The sequence below is a fragment of the Bos mutus genome, chromosome 8 (assembly GCF_027580195.1).
Source record: "Bos mutus isolate GX-2022 chromosome 8, NWIPB_WYAK_1.1, whole genome shotgun sequence".
NCBI lineage: Eukaryota > Metazoa > Chordata > Mammalia > Artiodactyla > Bovidae > Bos > Bos mutus.
In genome coordinates, this window is record NC_091624.1 from 35,170,702 (window position 1) to 35,189,042 (window position 18,341).

General features: G+C 43.0%; 1 protein-coding gene across 3 annotated transcripts in view; it reads left to right on the forward strand.

Annotated features, from left to right (window-relative positions):
- The first annotated feature begins 880 nt into the window (after positions 1-880).
- SLC28A3 (solute carrier family 28 member 3) overlaps positions 881-18,341 on the forward strand; it is an 80,759-nt gene continuing 63,298 nt past the window's right edge. The window contains exons 1-3 of one of the 3 annotated variants that reach the window (XM_070375402.1): positions 881-1,125; positions 4,233-4,303; positions 4,466-4,595. In XM_070375402.1, coding sequence (XP_070231503.1) covers positions 4,518-4,595 — 78 coding nt within the window. In that variant the 5' untranslated portion in view covers positions 881-1,125; positions 4,233-4,303; positions 4,466-4,517. The remainder of the gene's footprint in view (positions 1,126-4,232; positions 4,304-4,465; positions 4,596-18,341) is intronic. The other 2 variants (XM_070375401.1, XM_005896249.3) reach the window with 2 other exon arrangements.

Below are 18,341 nucleotides of genomic sequence, written 5' to 3' on the forward strand. Positions count from 1 at the left end.
TTGAAAAGCAAAATCTAACTTCAAAGGTGATTTTGGTGGAGAAGCATCTCAAAGTATTTTCTATTTCAAACACACATTCAGTTCAGTTCAGTCACTCAGTCATGTCCAACTCTTTGCGACCCCATGAATCGCAGCACACCAGGCCTCCCTGTCCATCACAAACTCCTAGAGTTCACTCAAACTCATGTCCATCAAGTCGGTGATGCCATCCAGTCATCTCATCCTCTGTCATCCCCTTCTCCTCCTGCCCCCAATCCCTCCCAGCATCAGTCTTTTCCAGTGAGTCAACTCTTCGCATGAGGTGCCCAAAGTACTGGAGTTTCAGCTTTAGCATCATTCCTTCCAAAAAACACCCAGGACTGATCTCCTTTAGAATGGACTGGTTGGATCTCCTTGCAGTCCAAGGGACTCTCAAGAGTCTTCTCCAACACCACAGTTCAAAAGCATCAATTCTTCGGCGCTCAGCCTTATTCACAGTCCAACTCTCACATCCATACATGACCACAGGAAAAACCATAGCCTTGACTAGACGGACCTTTGTTGGCAAAGTAATGTCTCTGCTTTTTAATATGCTGTATAGGTTAGTCATAACTTTCCTTCCAAGGAGTAAGCATCTTTTAATTTCATGGCTGCAATCACCATCTGCAGTGATTTTGGAGCCCCAAAAATAAAGTCTGACACTGTTCCCACTGTTTCCCCATCTATTTCCCATGAAGTGATGGGACCAGATGCCATGATCTTCGTTTTCTGAATGTTGAGCTTTAAGCCAACTTTTTCACTCTCCTCTTTCACTTTCATCAAGGGGCTTTTTAGTTCCTCTTCTCTTTCTGCTATAAGGATGGTGTAATCTGCATATCTGCGAAGGCGCAGGAGCGGCTGAGAGGAGCTACCCGCCGCCGGAGGCCAGGGGCGGCGGCCCCGCCCGAGGTCAGGGGCGGCGGCCGGGAGGTGCTACCCCACGTCCAAGGAGCCGGGGGCTGCGCGGGCGGGTGCTGGAGGGCCCAGAAGAGCTACTCCACGTTCAAGGTCAGGAGGGGCGGCGGTGAGGAGATACCCTTCGTCCAAGGTAAGGAGCAGCGGCTGCGCTTTGCTGGAACAGCTGTGAAGAGATACCCCACGTCCAAGGTAAGAGAAACCCAAGTAAAAGACACATTATTGCTTTTCTTTTTCTCACTCTTGGATTCTCTCTTAATCTAACTAACCAACTCAAAAATTCAAGTTGGTTAGATTAGGGTTTGTACCCATCACAGGATTACATTTTTAGTTTACTAAACTACTTCAAGATGTATCAAAAAAAAAAAAAATGTTAGTCTGTAGTACGTGAAATGTCCTTCCAGGGATGACAGCAGGAGCAGATAAAAATCATGCTGAAACATGTAATACATTGTTCTCAACATGGGAGAAATGTTGTGGACAATTTTTTTAAATTCATTTTACTCTTTTTGGAAATATGTCACCAAAAGGAAAAGAATGACCTTACTATAGAACTACATACATGAAGCAAGATCTACTGACATGTGTTTAGAATTTTTTACTTGCATATTTTTGATAAATTTGAAGGGGGTGGGGAAGTGTTTCATTTTTCTTTAATATTTGATATACAGTCCATGGTTTTGGGTCTAAAAACCAACTTTTATGGAATGGAATAGAACACAGATCCCTTGATTAAAAAGTCTAGTGATTTGATTGCTATGCAGTGATTTCAAAGTTTAAAACTGAGTTTGAGGAACCCTGCAATGAAAATAGCTGATGCAGTTAAGAGACAGTTTCCCAGGCCTTGGCACAAATTATTCCTTACAAATAATGATTCTGCACAACTGGGGAATGATTTAATATTCGGTCTTGGAAAGTTGCAAGGGTCTTTCACCTCATTTTCTGATCACAATGTCTATCTCCAAATTGTTTAAAATGAGCCATAGCTTCTACCAAGGTACCATCAAGTGATAGTCCCATGAATAGTCCTAAGTTAATTCTTGTGCTGCCAAGAAAGTCAGAATTTTCATTACTTCTAAAAGCTCTTAACCAAAAGTTTCCGATATATAGCATTTTAAGTTAAAACTTCTCTGGAAATGAGTATCTATTTTTGCATTTTAGCATCCTACTTGTACATACAATTTGCCCTAAGTAGCTCTCAAGTTTTCCTTTTGGCTGGTATTGCCTTAGAATGACCGAGAAGGCAATGGCAACCCACTCCAGTACTCTTGCCTGGAGAATCCCATGGATGGAGGAGCCTGGTAGGCTGCAGTCCATGGGGTCTCAAAGAGTTGGACACGACTGAGCGACTTCACTTTTACTTTTCACTTTCCTGCTTTGGAGAAGGAAATGGCAACCCACTCCAGTGTTCTTGCCTGGAGAATCCAAGGCATGGGGGAGCCTAGTGGTCCACCGTCTATGGGGTCGCACAGAGTCGGACACGACTGAAGTGACTTAGCAGCAGCAGCCTCAGAATGAAATGAACAGGTCACTGTGTCTTTCAATCAACACTGTAGTGTGATCTTGCTTGTACTGTGACCTGCTCTCAAATATGCTTGTATCTTTTCAAACATGCTGTCTACAGCCTAGGGGTAGAGAAAATACTGGGTTGTTGCCTGCAAGAATGTCAAGACATTTGAATCACATTTCTGCAATTACAACCATAAACAGAAGAATGAAGGTTTTTCTTTTTCTTTGGTGAATAAGGATCCTCTCCAACTATAAACTAGATTGAGTCTTGAGCAGCCATAGACAACACATAAATGAACGGGCATGTTTGTGTGCAAACAAAATTTTATTTATGAACACTGAAATTTGAATTTCATATAGTTTATGTATGTCATGAAATATTCATCCTTTCAATTTTTTCAACTGTGTTAAGATCTAGAAACCATTCTTCGCTCCTGGGCTGCCTAAGGACAGGCAGAAGGCTGGGTTTAGATCTTGAGCTGAGTTGTAGTGAGCAGCAGAGCCAGGATTTGAACCCAGGCAGTATAGGTCCAATGAGCTCTTAACATACACACAGACACACACATGTATGTATATATGTTCATATCATCATATTGTATATATGTATACACGTATACATGTATATGTGTTCATATATACACATATGTGTATACACATATTCAATATGATGATAATGATAGTAAATCACACTCTTTATAGAAAATTTTGCAAAGGATGAAAGAGAAAATAGCAACCACCCATAAAACCACAACCCAGGACTTTCCTGGTAGTGGTGGTACAGTGGCTCAGAGTCTGCCTGCCAATATAGGAGTCACATGTTCAATCCCTGGTCCAGGAAGATCGCACGTGCCATGGAACAGCTAAGCCCACGCACCGTAACTACTGAGACTGAACTCTAGAGCCTGGGAGCCACAACTACTGAGCCCACGTGCTTCGATTACTGGAGCCCAGGCACCACAAGGAAGAGTAGCCCCCATTCACCACAATTAGAGAAAATCTGAAAGCAGCAATGTAGACCCAGTGCAATCCCTATAAATAAATAAAATAAAACATGCAGAGGATTAAAAAAAAACACAACCCAGAAATAACCACTAGTAGTATTTGATATCTTCTTCCATTCTTTGTCTACTGACACAGCATTCAATTTATACATTTTAGTTTTTCACTTGACATAAACATTTTTCACATTTCCACATAGGCCTCACAATTACAATAATGAATAGATGTATGATAGTTCATTTTAAATGTACTAGGGGAAATTGCTGTTTTGGAAAAAAAAAAGTCCCACAGCTAAAAATTTCATAGAGGAAAGAATCTTTGAAGTTGGTCACTTTTCGTTTACTGCTACATCTTTGCATTTATTTTTAAGATATTTTGATCTGGACCATTTTTAAACTCTTAGAAGTCTTAAACACTAGACCATCAGGGAAGTGCCTCTAGGAGTTGAATTTTTGAAGCAACCCAATCCACCAGACCTGAATTTGACTTTTCACTGTCCATTCATTAGCCAAGTGGCCCTGAGCAAACCATTAACTTTTGTTACTCTGAGATTAACTGAGGTGATGTTCATGGACACCTCAGTTTTCCCTTGTTTCAGGATAAATCAAGACCACCATATGTAATGTCTAGAACCTGTGTTCACAGGTATTCTGTAGCACAGAATCCTGGTCACTTGGTAATTGCCAGCGCTTACGTTTCCTGCCACTCACCACTCCCAGTGTCCAACACTAGCACAGGAATTAGATTCTTTCACTCAAGACTGTAGAGAAAATGTCCTTTTCTGTTTTGAGCACCACAGGATTCTTCTTCCCTGAGTAAAAATGGACCGGCAGGAATGGGGATAATGAGAAGGAATAATAAGGTAGGTGGACCTGACCTGAAAGCGTCCACCCCGCCCCTCGCCACTCCTGCCCCACCCCAACCAGGAGATTTAGATCAAAGTTCCCAAACTGAATCGATGGCCTGGTGCCTATAACAGCAGGCGGCATTCTGACTTCAGCAGAGGCTGTGTTTGATTTCACAGGTACAGCGGATCTCCAGCCCAGACATCTGAAAAGACTCCGGAGCCCAAGTCCATGAGCAGCAAAATCTCTATGGAGCTGCAGAGGGTGGCGGCCCTCCCAGCCCAGGGTTGCAGCAACACTGGCTTTCAGGTGAGCAGAGCTTTGGTTTTATGTTTAAGACCAAGTAATTAATGTCCTTTCCTGGCCTTTCTGGCAAGTTTTTTCACTAAAGCAGAGGGATTATTGTAATGCAATAAGGTTCTTAATGGTTCTCTTTAAGCCTATTATTCTTTCCTTCTTGGGTTGGCAAACCTGAAAAGTCTCTTAACTCAACTTGTTTTGATCCCTGACCTGCCCTGTCACTTGAAAACAACACTGTGCTCTTCTGCCTGTGTTTAGGGCTCATATGGCATGGATATAGTATTTACCTACAGACAGTTTCCCAAAGAACTGGTGAGTGGGGAAGAATGGGGAAGAATCCAGATCCTGAACGTAGTCAGCACCTCAGAGTCCCTTCCTCTCTCTCTTTCTTTAAGTATACATGTGTATTCTTTTTTTCCCACCAAACTTCAAACTTTTTATTTTGTATTGGGATATAGTAAATTAACCAGGTTGTGGTAGTTTCAGGTGAAGAGCAAAGGGACTCAGCCTTAAATATCCTTCAACCCCCTCTCCCACCCAAGCTGGCATATAACATTGAGCAGAGCTCCAGTCCTTGTGGGTTATCCATTTTAAATATAGCAGTGTGTACTTGACCTTCCCAAACTCCCTAACTATGCCTTCCCCCAGCAACCATAAGCTCATTTTCTAAGTCTATGAGTCTCTTTGTTTTGTAACTAAGTTCATTTGTATCATTTCTTTTTAGATTTCACATATAAGGGATGTCATACAATATTTCTCCTTCTCTGCCTGACTTACTTCACTCAGAATGGCACTCTCTAGTTTCATCCATGTTGCTGCAAATGGCATTATTTCATTCTTTTTAATGGCTAAGTATTATCCATTGTGTATATGTACCACATCTTCTTTATCCATCCCTCTGTCAATGGACATTGAGGTGGCTTCCATTTCTTGGCTATTGTAAATAGTGCTGCAATGAACATGGATACTTTTGGATCATGTTTTTTTTATGAATATATGCCCAGGAGTGAGATTGCAGGGTCATATGGTATCTCTATTTTTAGTTTTTTAAGGAACCTCCATACTGTTCTCCATAGTGGCTACGCCAATTAACATTTCTACCAACACTGTAGGAGGGTTCCCTTCTCTCCACACCCCCTCCAGCATTTTCTGTTTGTGGATTTTTTGCTGATTGCCATTATGACTTGTGTGAGGTGATATTTCATCATAGTTTTGATTTGTATTTCTCTAATAACTAGCGGTGTTGAACATCTTTTTTGTGTGCCTGTTGGTCATCTGTATGTCCTTTTTGAAGAAATGTCTATTCAGATCAGAGTTCCTTTTTCTTAAACCAGGTATTAAATCCTCTGTCAGATCAGGCCTGGGTACCTGCCCCACACAGCTGGGTTTTGCAAACTGTCTTATGTCATCAACCAAAACTCACTGAGCGAGTAATGCTGCTTGGCCCAGGTCCATATGTCACAGGAGACTGTCACCAGAAAATACCAGGCTTTCTGATTGGGTCTGGGACAGGGATTTTTCAAGGCTCTTCCCAAGTATGCTTCCTTTCCTAAGCTGACACCCAACCTGGGAAGCCCATGTGAACAGATGTCAGAAATCCCTTAGGCTTCAACTTCGATACACAAGCAAAACAAATGTTTAAGCAACAGCAAAGAAAGGAACAAGGAAGGTAAAAGGGTTTGACTCAACCCTGAGTTGTCCTGAGTCTTGCGCAAGTTACTGTAGCCTCCCTGAGCCTCAGTTTCATCTGTGTATTTATCACAGTCATGCTTATCTCACAGGTTATAAGTGTAGGGGAGAGAAAATCTTTCCCTCTACTGCCTTAGATTCAGCCCCTGAGGTCTATGAATTAAACTGACAAATGGGAGATTAAATAGGAGAAAAGGCACACAAATTTTATTAATATTTTTAATTTTCTGTACACATAAACTTCACAGAAAGAAAGTAAAAATCCCAATGAAGCAGTAAGACTCAGAGGCTTATATATGTTTTTTAAAAGGATGATAAATTGTGGAGAAGTATATAGACAAAAGAAAGAGGGATTGGGCTTTTAGGGTCAATAAACTGTGGGGAAGTGACTAGGAAATACGTGGCGGTAACTACTGGAAGATAAGATTAAGATACCTGTGAGATGTCTCCTCACCACCTCTGCCTCCAGTGATACAGATTGTTTAAGCACTGACCAGGTCATCTGTCCAGTGCTAGACCTTCAATAAGAATTTCCAGAGACACCTATTTACTCAGCATGGTTGTTAACTGCCCCCTAGATATGGCCACCACTAGGGAGGGAGCCAATTCAAGAGGGAATAACACGCTATTCTGTGTCACAGATGTTCAGAGAACATCAGGTGTCACTTAAGGATAGGCAGGGATTTCCCAGATAAACAGGGAAGGTTGTGAACAGAGCATCTCCAACAAAGAGAATTGCCTGTGCCCTGGCCCAGGACCTGAAAGAGCCTGTGTGCTCTGGGTAGAGAGGATGTGGAGCTGGGGGGGTGAAGGGAGTGGGGGAGGCTGGTGTTAGACCATGTGGCCTCCATGTGTGCTCATCAGATGTTTGAGAAAGAAACGATCAAAATTTATATGATTAAAGTATTAAAGTACTCCAGCACTACTTAAAGGTGAACAGAAATGGGAAGAGATTTGTGTGTGGTTGAGACACCAGTTAGGTTAGTCTGATGGTCAGAACCAGGTTACAGGCAATGGAAACTGATGCTGGGTGACAGTATTAATACTAATTACAGGCCCCCCTGCAGTGGGATCGTCAGGGAGAGGAATAAGAGCTCCCCTGCCGGTGAATATTTCCACAACTTCCTCTGTAATATATGTAAACGATGTACGTACTCTATGTTTCTTAAAAAACGGTCTTAATTCACTCAGGCTGCTGTAACAAAATATTGTGTTGGCCAAAAAGTTCATTCAGGCTTTTCCCATAAAATCTTACAGGAAAACTCAAACAAACTTTTTGGCCAACCCAATATCTCAGACTAGGTGGCTTGTTATTGTTCAGCTGCTAAGTCCTGTCTTGGTTTTTTGCAACCCTGTGGACTACAGCACGCCAGGCTTCCCTGTCCTTCACCATCTTCTGGAGTTTGCTCAAACTCATGTCCATTGAGTCGATGATGCTCTTCAAGCAACTCATCCTCTGTTGCCCTCTTCCCCTGCCTTCAATCCTTCCCAGCATCAAGATCTTTTCCAATGAGTCAGCTCTTTGCATCATGTGGCCAAAGTATTAGAGCTTCAGCTTCAGTCCTTCCATGAATATTCAGGGTTGATTTCCTTTAGGATTGACTGGTTTGATTTCCTTACAGTCCAAAGGACTCTCAAGAGGCTTCTCCAGCACCACAGTTCAAAAGCATCGATGCTTAGCCTTCTTTATGGTCAAACTCTCACATCCATTCATGACTACTAGAAAAACCATAGCTTTGACTATACCGACCTTTGTTGACAAAGTCCCGAACAAACTTTTTGGCCAACCCAATATCTCTAACTGGGTGGCTTATTAACAGAAATGTATTTCTTGCAGTTCTGGAGGCTGAGAGGTCCAAGATAAAGGCATCAGCAGATTCAATATCTGGTGAGGCCCCCATTCTCACAAAGACAAAAATACCAGGGAGTTCTCTGAGGTCTTTTTTTATAGACACTAATCCCATTCTTGAGTTAATCACGTCCCAAAGTTTCCATCTCCTAACATACCACTCAGGGCATGAGATTTTCAAAATAGGAATCTGCAAGTGGGGCGAGGCATAAAGTAGAAAATGCCTAGCACAATATGAACATAATAATAGTAGCTCTTGGTACTCAGGTTAAAAAGAATGACACATCCACATTTCTAGCTTGAGATGTCAACTTGGAAGTGATTCCCTTTACAGACATAGAAAATCTAGGAATCAGGTTGGAGCAAGGAAGAGAATGACTTCATTTTGAGGCCTGTTTGAAATTCAGATGACACCAAACATTCAGATAAAGATGGAGATGAAGCAGGAAGCTTCGTCCACACCTGCACCAGAGCCTGGAAGGGACACTATACTTTGGGGGGGCTGTTAGCAGAGAGGTGGGCAAGGGCGTGGATGAGACCATGGGAAGGGAACCTGGGGAGCACCAGTGTTTCAGGAACTGGAAAGTCACAGGAAGAGAGGACAGAACCAGGTGAGGGGGAACAGTCTGGGGAAGCTGAGGGGAAAAGAACTGCAAGGTCAAAAGCAAAGACTCCTCCATGGAGGAGACAAGTTCATTTGATTTGCTAACTTGGATATCACTGGTCACTGGGGGGAGGGTGGGGGCTGGGGACAGTTTGTGTTGTGAGTAGGTGTTAAGAGCCTGGAGAAAATAAGGATAGAAAAGACATTCCTCTGGCAGAGGGGAGAGAGGTGGGCTCAGAAGAGGCAAGATCAGAGTTGTAGGCAGGGTTTTTCCAATCACTGTAAAATGTAACATGCAGAAAAACACATAAAACCAGATAGACAAGGTATTAAAAAATACCAGACAGGTCAAGGAACAGGACACTGTCATCCCTCAGCTCAGACAGTCCCATCCTGCACATTCTGTTCAACTGCCTCCCTCCCTCAGGATAGCAAAATAAAATAGGGAACTCTAGTCAACATCTGGTAATAACCTACAATGAAATAATCTGGAAAAGAATATATAGACAGAACTGAATCACTTTGCTGTACACCTGAAACCACCAAAACATTATATAAATCATCTATACTTCAATTTAAGAAAATAAAATAATGTGGTAATTCTGAAAAACAAGTACCTCCCCCCTTTCCGGGGTTTGTTGTTGTTACTGTTGCCATTATGGTTCCTATTGGTTTGTTTATTGAATTAACTGAACTAATTCTATGGAGTCTGCGTTTATTGTCATGGGGTCGCTAAGAGTCAGACACAACTGAGCAACTTCACTTTCACTTTTCACTTTCATGCATTGGAGAAGGAAATGGCAACCCACTCCAGTGTTCTTGCCTGGAGAATCCCAGGGACGGGGGAGCCTGGTGGGCTGCCGTCTATGGGGTCGCACAGAGTCGGACACGACTGAAGCGACTTAGTAGCAGCAGCAACAGCAGCCACTAAAGGCTCTGTTCAGTGAGTTTAATAATTAGTTATGGATCTGACATAAATTCCCAAGTGCCTGAAACCAGTCAATGTCCCAGTCCATGAAAGGGGCTCTGGGACTGCTGGGGAGGTTGTCCGAAGTCCTCCAGCAGGCCAGCTCCAATTCCGTGTTTACTTGACTCCCTGCTTCTGCTGAATTTCCACATCAGCCAGAGATGGGAATTTTAATTTTTCTCAGATCTTTCTCAGGCATGTCCCTGGGCTTCTAGTTTCCCTTATGGATATCTCATTCTCCAACTTTTCCTTTACATTTTTGTTTATCTTGCTGTTTTCTCCAACTGTCATCACTATCTCAGGCAGCTGCCTCCCATGTTAAACCATGGCCCTCAGGGAAATAGTATTGGGTGAACGATGACTCAGGAGAGACAGGTTTGATCCCTGGGTTGGAAGAACTGCTGGAGGAGTGCATGGCAACCCACTCCAGTTTTCTTGCCTGGAGAATCCCATGGACAGAGGAGCCTGGTGGCCTACAGTCCATAGGGTCACAAAGAGTTGGACACGACTGAAGTGACTTTGCATGCATACACTTACACAAATGCAGACTCAGATTAAATAAAGACAAGCCTTGTGAGTGGGAATTGCCAAGAAACTGCAGGACAGGTCAAACAAGGGCTGTGATCTTGAAACTAGACTTTGGGAGAGTAACATTCCCATTTTGCCTCTTCCTTAGGATGCTAGGCTGCTTAGTTTTCACTGCTATTTCAGTTGTTTTTCAAGGTCATCATGACTCTGGGGAGAGTGGAATAGGACTAGAGAGTTCAGACACCACAAAGCCTGCAGTTCTGAGATTCAGTCATTTTATTTGGAAAAAATACTCTCTGGATTGTCATAAGCCTTTGGTTAATTTCCAGAGCTCCGAAAAAGTGATTTTGACAATTTTTCCAGTGTTCTTGTTGCCTTTATGAAGGTAAGGAATTTGAGATGTTCTTACTCCATCATTCCTGCCAATGGTACCAATAACCTTAGGATTTTTTTATTTTAATTTGGGGTGGGGGGGTCTTCTTTTCTGCGTGGGCCTTCTCTCCAGTTGTGGCAAGCAGGGACTACTCTCGAGTTGCAGCTCCCTGACTCTAGAGTATAAGCTCAGTATTTGAGGCACATGGTCCTAGTTGCTCCAAGATGTAAGGGATCTTCCCAGGTCTTGAACCAGTGTCTCCTGTATTGGCAGGCAGACTCTTTACCACTGACCCACCAGGGAAGCCCAATAACCTGAGATTTAAATAGCAAAGTTAGACATGTCATAAAGGAGTATGTGTATGATTAAATGATGAATGGTTCTAGCCACATCTGAGGCTTCAGGAGAGTGTGAGTAGCTTTGGGAGGAATGCACCAGATGATCAGTCATGAGTACAGCAAGGACTAAGGTTCTGAGGCTTACAGCCATCATGGCTGCCTTTTACCATGGGGAAGAATTCAGGCATCTAATGGTCACAGGAAAAGGAAAGGAGAAGCGGGAGATTAAATGGTTTATTTTCCTACCATGAATATCCCTTCTGATTCTAAGAGGCTTCTTTTGAGGTTTTACATGTTGGTTGCATGGAGTAAAACCTGATTTGTTATCTGTCTCTGGTCCTGATTGTCATGCAGGTGTCATGTCAGTGATGACTAAAAGCCCTTGATCAGTCATGGGAACACCAATTGAAACTGGCTCACAGGGCATTGTGTGCTGCCAACACAGCCCCAACCTCCACACCTCTAAAGGATGGGCTGCCAAGGTTTTCAGGAAAATGTTCTTACCTCAGTTAAGACAGATCCAAGACTGGTTACCAGGCTTCCTCTCTCTCTCTCTCTGTTTTACCACTGATTTTAAAACTTCCACTCCATAAGCTCTTAATTTAAAAGGAAGACAGTGATGCTTGCAGACCCATTTTATCTAGACACTGTTGATGTTGATGACAAACTAGCCCCCGGATGCTAACTGAACTGTTATTTGTCAAAAAATATCAAAGATGGGAGAATTTGAAATTTTATATAGAACAAATTATTGGGAGCATGAAATCTCTATCATGCCACAGAAATTTGGAATTTTGTTTTCATATTGCAGATTTAGGCAGACATAGAACAGCATGATTTTCACTTAAAGCCAGGCTCTGGAGTTGGAGGCGTCTAAATTCACTCCACACGTGGGCTAAGACCTTTGGCCCAGAAGCCATTTATAGTCTTGGCATGCCTGGTCATACTTTCTTTTTCCTTTGAAAATCAGAAAGAAAGAGAAGGTAAAAATGTCTTATATCCTTTGACAATAAATAGAAGTTTCTTATGAAAATCCTGGGAGTCACAAGGTTAAGAAAACTCTCATGGGTTTTCAGGAACAAAGGAGATGATTACTGGGAATGATTGTCAGGAAATATACCTGAAGATACCTTGGTGTTCCTTCCAATCTCCTGGTTTTATAAATTCAAGCCTTTGTTTGTTTCATTCCTTCCAAGAGCCAAAACTCTTTCAACATAAAGCATAACATTTATTGATTCAACAAAAATTTATTGAGTTCTGACCTCATGCCAGACATTATACTAGGAGCTGAAAACAGGGAGCTTCTGTTAGGTTAAATTCGGTAACAGTGGCAAAGTAGCACAACATAGTCTGCAAAGAGTGCTATTCATGATGCAAGGAGGTGAGCTCCCCTAGACTGGCAGTTGGAGAAAATTTCCTAAATGTTCAAAATGCGTATCTACAGGCTTTCATTCCCTCACTAACTCATTCTACAAATATCTTTTGAGCACCTACTCTGAGCTGTTGCTGTTGTTGTTCAGTCGCTATGTTGGGTTTGACCCTTTTCCCTGTCCTTCACTATCTCCCAGAGTTTGCTCAGACTCTGAGTCCATTGAGTCGATGATGCTATCCAAGCAACTCATCTTCTGTTGCCCCCTTCTGCTACTGCCTTCAGTCTTTCCCAGCATCGGGGTCTTTTGCAATGAGTTGGCTCTTCACATCAAGAGGCCAAAGTATATGGAGCTTCAGCTTGAGCATCAGTCCTTTCAGTGAATATTCGGGGTTGATTTCCTTTAGGATTGACTGGTTTGATTTCCCTGCAGTCCAAGGGATTCTCACACATCTTCTCCAGCACCACAATTAAAAAGCCATCAATTCTTTGGTGCTCAGCCTTCTCTATGGCCCAATACTCACATCCATACATGACTACTGGAAAAACCATAGTTTTGACTACGCAGACCTTTGAGCTGAGTGGATGGAAAATGCTCATTAGGGCCCAAAGGGTATAATTCCCCAGGCCACCATGTCAAGAACTATTTTTTTCATATGACATTATATGGAGAAGTCAGGGCCCTGAATGAAAAGATTATGAGAGACATGAACAGGAAGACAGAGAGGGTGGTAACAAGAGGCATACAGGAATAGAGGACAGTTTTTTATTTACCTCATGGCTCTTTGCTAATTTCAAAATCTTGGTCCCAAGAATCTAAAACCAATATGTTTACATTTAAAACTGAATTTCTATACTCTGTGGACTTAGGAACATTCTAGAATAAGTTAGCCAGCCAGATTATAAGAGGTTGCAACTAAAGTCATGGAAAAAATTCCTTATTGAGAGGGAGGGATAAATTAGGATTACATATACACACTACTGGGCTTCCCCGGTGGCTCAGCTGGTAAAGAATCCGCCTGCAGTGTGGGAGACCTGGGTTCAATCCCTGGGTTGGGAAGATTCCCTGGAGAAGGAAAAGGCTACCGACTGCAGTATTCTGGCCTGGAGAATTTCATGAACTAAGTCCATGGGGTTGCAAAGAGTCGGACACAACTGAGCAACTTTCACTTTCACTATACACACTGCTGCTGCTGCTGCTGCTGCTAAGTCGTTTCAATCGTGTCCGACCCTGTGCGACCCCATAGACGGCAGCCCACCAGGCTCTGACGTCCCTGGGATTCTCCAGGCAAGAACCCTGGAGTGGGTTGCCATTTCCTTCTCCAATGCATGAAAGTGAAAAGTGAAAGTGAAGTCGCTCAGTCGTGTCCGACTCTTAGCGACCCCATACACCAGGGTCCAGCCCCGGTAGGATCCAGGGATTCCCTCGGGAGGACGGCGTCAGCGATTAAAAGATAAATAATAGATAAAAGGAGAAAGAGACAGGGAAAGAATTTTGCAGTTAAGAAAATAGAGGAGAGAAAAGAGGCTAATATTCCTGGTTTATGCAGAAAGCTAATAAAGCCCCAGCACAGGACTTGCTCTGTTCACGTAGGCCGCAGGCACCCTCTCGAATCTCGGAAGGTGCCCCACCCTGGGCACCTTCTCGAGTGGGTCTTAGAAGCCCAGGCAGGAAAGTGAATGCAGAGAGCCCCTGCGCTCCATGGAATCAGCCTGAATAGGAAAAGGAAAGAGAAAGAACGACATGGGGAGACCGAGCTTCGGTGAGCAAGGCCCGCACTTTATTTTCCAAAGTAGTTTTTATACCTTAAGTTGTGCATAGAGGATAATGGGGGAAGGGATAGAGTCAGGCAAGGTCAGCAGTCCTTGATCCTTATCGAAGCCAGGCTTTCTTCCTGGAAACTTATCATATGCAAAAGTTTTAGGTGATTTACATCATCTTCTGGCCAGGAAGCCTGTTAACATTTTATGACCCTTTTCCTCAGAAAACTTATTTTTCTCCAAAGGTGATAATTCTAAAGTCAGGCGTCACCCTCCAAAAGCATTAGATAAAGTTGCATACCTATAGGGCAAAAGTGGTGGGCTATAACAAGAAAAGAATTAACTCAAGGGTCCAAGGTTACAAACATTAAAGCTACTACTTACATGTCTATACACCAGCTATATTAATCAATACACTCCCAGGGACACAGTAGGTAAGGGATATGGAAACTTGGCAGCAAGCATTAGCTCAACAAAGAAATCCTCTACTAGTTCTATTTAGCAATTTTAGAGTTTTAAATTGATTTTCTTACAGAGAAAGGTGGTCGGGGATAGATCCCGGTAATGTCAGAAGAGTTGGTGAAAGTCGTAAAATAGTAAAACAGACAGATTTTGGTTTTGGGGTAAATGCTCAGGCAGGCCCAGAGGGGCACCCCTCGAGTTCTGGCTCGACTTGCCCACCAGAACTCTCCCACATGACCTTTGTCATGGGTGGGGACTCCGTGTTGGCTCCCGGCACCCACGGACTGCAGCTCACCAGGCTCCTCCGTCCATGGGATTTTCCAGGCAAGAGTACTGGAGTGGGGTGCCATTGCCTTCTCCCACTATACACACTACTATATATAAAATAGATACATAACAAAGACCTATTGTATAGCATAGGGAACTATAGTCAAAATCTAGAGATCTCTTCAAGAAAATTAGAGATACCAAGGGAACATTTCATGCAAAGATGGGCTCAATAAAGGACAGAAATGGTATGGACCTAACAGAAGGGGAAGATATTAAGAACAGGTGGCAAGTATACACAGAAGAACTGTACAAAAAAGATCTTCATGACCCAGATAATTACGATGGTGTGATCACTCACCTAGAGCCAGACATCCTGGAATGTGAAGTCAAGTGGGCCTTAGAAAGCATCACTATGAACAAAGCTAGTGGAGGTGATGGAATTCCAGTTGAGCTATTCCAAATCCTGAAAGATGATGCTGTGAAAGTGCTGCACTCAATATGCCAGCAAATTTGGAAAACTCAGCAGTGGCCACAGGACTGGAAAAGGTCAGTTTTCATTCCAATCCCAAAGAAAGGCAATGCCAAAGAATGCTCAAACTACTGCACAATTGCACTCATCTCACACGCTACTAAAGTAATGCTCAAAATTCTCCAAGCCAGGCTTCAGCAATACGTGAACCGTGAACTTCCAGATGTTCAAGCTGGTTTTAGAAAAGGCAGAGGAACCAGAGATCAAATTGCCAGTATCCGCTGGATAATGGAAAAAGCAAGAGAGTTCCAGAAAAACATCTATTTCTGCTTATTGACTATGCCAAAGCCTTTGACTGTGTGGATCACAATAAACTGTGGAAAATTCTTCAAGAGATGGGAATACCAGACCACCTGACCTGCCTCTTGAGAAATCTGTATGCAGTTCAGAAAGCAACAGTTAGAACTGGACATGGAACAACAGACTGGTTCCAAATAGGAAAAGGAGTTCGTCAAGGCTGTATATTGTCACCCTGCTTATTTAATTTCTATGCAGAGTACATCATGAGAAACGCTGGACTGGAAGAAGCACAAGCTGGAATCAAGATTGCCGGGAGAAATCTCAATAACCTCAGCTATGCAGATGACACCACCCTTATGGCAGAAAGTGAAGAGGAACTCAAAAGCCTCTTGATGAAAGTGAAAGTGGAGAGTGAAAAAGTTGGCTTAAAGCTCAACATTCAGAAAACGAAGATCATGGCATCTGGTCCCATCACTTCATGGGAAATAGATGGGGTAACAGTGGAAACAGTGTCAGACTTTATTTTTTTGGGCTCCAAAATCTCTACAGATGGTGACTGCAGCCATGAAATTAAAAGACGCTTAGTCCTTGGAAGGAAAGTTATGACCAACATAGATAGCATATTGAAAAGCAGAGACATTACTTTGCCAACAAAGGTCTGTCTAGTCAAGGCTGTGGTTTTTCCAGTGGTCATGTATGGATGTGAGAGTTGGACCGTGAAGAAGGCTGAGTGCCGAAGAATTGATGCTTTTGAACTGTGGTGTTGGAGAAGACTCTTGAGAGTCCCTTGGACTGCAAGGAGATCCAACCAGTCCATTCTAAAGGAGATCAGTCCTGGGTGTTTTTTGGAAGGAATGATGGTAAAGCTGAAACTCCAGTACTTTGGCCACCTCATGCGAAGAGTTGACTCATTGGAAAAGACTGTGATGCTGGGAGGGATTGGGGGCAGGAGGAGAAGGGGATGACAGAGGATGAGATGGCTGGATGGCATCACTGACTCGATGGACGGGAGTCTGAGTGAACTCCGGGAGTTGGTGATGGACAGGGAGACCTGGCGTGCCTCGATTCATGGGGTCACAAAGAGTCAGACACGACTGAGCAACTGAACTGAACTGAACTGAATATATATATGAGTCATTTTGCTCTACTCCTGAAACTAACATATGTTAAAAATCAACTATACAACAATTAAATATATATGTATATTTCTCTATGAAACATGATCAGAAAGTAACCCATTAATATGAGACGAGGCTCTTTGCATCATGAGAAAGTGTCAGTCACAGTCTAAAAGGGGCCAGAACAGGCATTAACAGCTCCCCTTCTGGACCACAGTTACCTTACTCTGCTGACCTGCTCAGCTTTGGAAATGTACTGATCATCCTACACTGTCATCCATATTACTTTATAACTTCTCTAGCTTTTAAAAAATCTTTATTTTTCTAATTCTAGTTATTGCATTCTGAGTTTCTCATCCACTCAAGACTAAAGGTTCAGGAACATATACAAGGAGTAAGTTGGTTAGAGAGTATTGGTCTGACTTGTGCAGCCAGGGAGGTTTGAAACAAAGTATTTGCTTAATTGAGGGGCAGATGCAGGCAAGCAAAGCAGGAGAGAAGCAAAGGTCTAGAAACAGGGTATGTTGGATCCAGCAAAGAGGGGCAGATTCAACAAAGGACGTTTCCAGGAAACTGCATATTTGTGGCTTTCTGTTGCCCCACATGGCCACTTCCTTGTTCCCTTGCAGAGCACAAGGTCTTTAGGTCAGGGAAGAAGGAAGAAAGGAGTAGGAACGGAAGAATTTAGAAAAGCACAGGTGGGAGTAAGAAGTAGTCTGCAATGTTCCAAGCACTGGCCTTAGCGTATGTGACTTTGACCTTGGCTGGAGATGGCAAAGGGACTCTCATTAAGGAAGAAGAAGGGGAGAGAAAGGGGGTGAACTCGAAAAAAGCCAGACTGTTGGGGGTTGGGGAAAGTGAGGATAACAGGACACAGATACTGAGGTTGAAAGCTACATATTAAATTATTCTGAGGAGGGCAAAACCCCTTGGATCGAAACTTCAGAACTAGACTACTAGTTCTGTGATTTGGGCACACTACCTAACTTCTTTTTTTTTTTTTTTTTTGGTGCACTTCTTTTTTTTTTTGGTCTTCACTGCAGTGTTCAGTCTTCTCTAGTTGCTGCTCACAGGCTTTAGAGCGTGGGCCCAGCAGTTGAGGTACATGGATTTAACTGCCCAACAACATGTGAGATCTTGGTTCCCTGACCACAGACTAAACCTGCGTCCCCTGCATTGGAAGTCAGATTCTTAACCACAGGACCAGCAAGGAACTCCCAAGTTACATAACTTCTATACCTATTTTCTCATCCAAAAATAGTTACTGATACCCTGCATCATAAGACTTTTGTGAAATTAATGTAAAGCACTGCTGCTGCTGCTAAGTCACTTCAGTCATGTCCAACTCTGTGTGACCCTATAGATGGCCGCCCACCAGGCTCCTCTGTCCCTGGGATTCTCCAGGCAAGAATACTGGAGTGGGTTGCCATTTCCTTCTCCAATGCATGCCTGCATGCTAAGTCGATTCAGTTGTGTCCGATTCTGTGCAACCCTATGGACTGCAGCTCACCAGGCTCCTCTGTCCACAGGATTCTCTATGCAAGAATACTGGAGTGGGTTGCCATTGCCTTCTCCAAATGTAAAGCACTGGTACCTAACAAATGCTCAAGTATTTATTACTAATGCTCAAGTAACTATTATTTAAACCATTTAGGTGG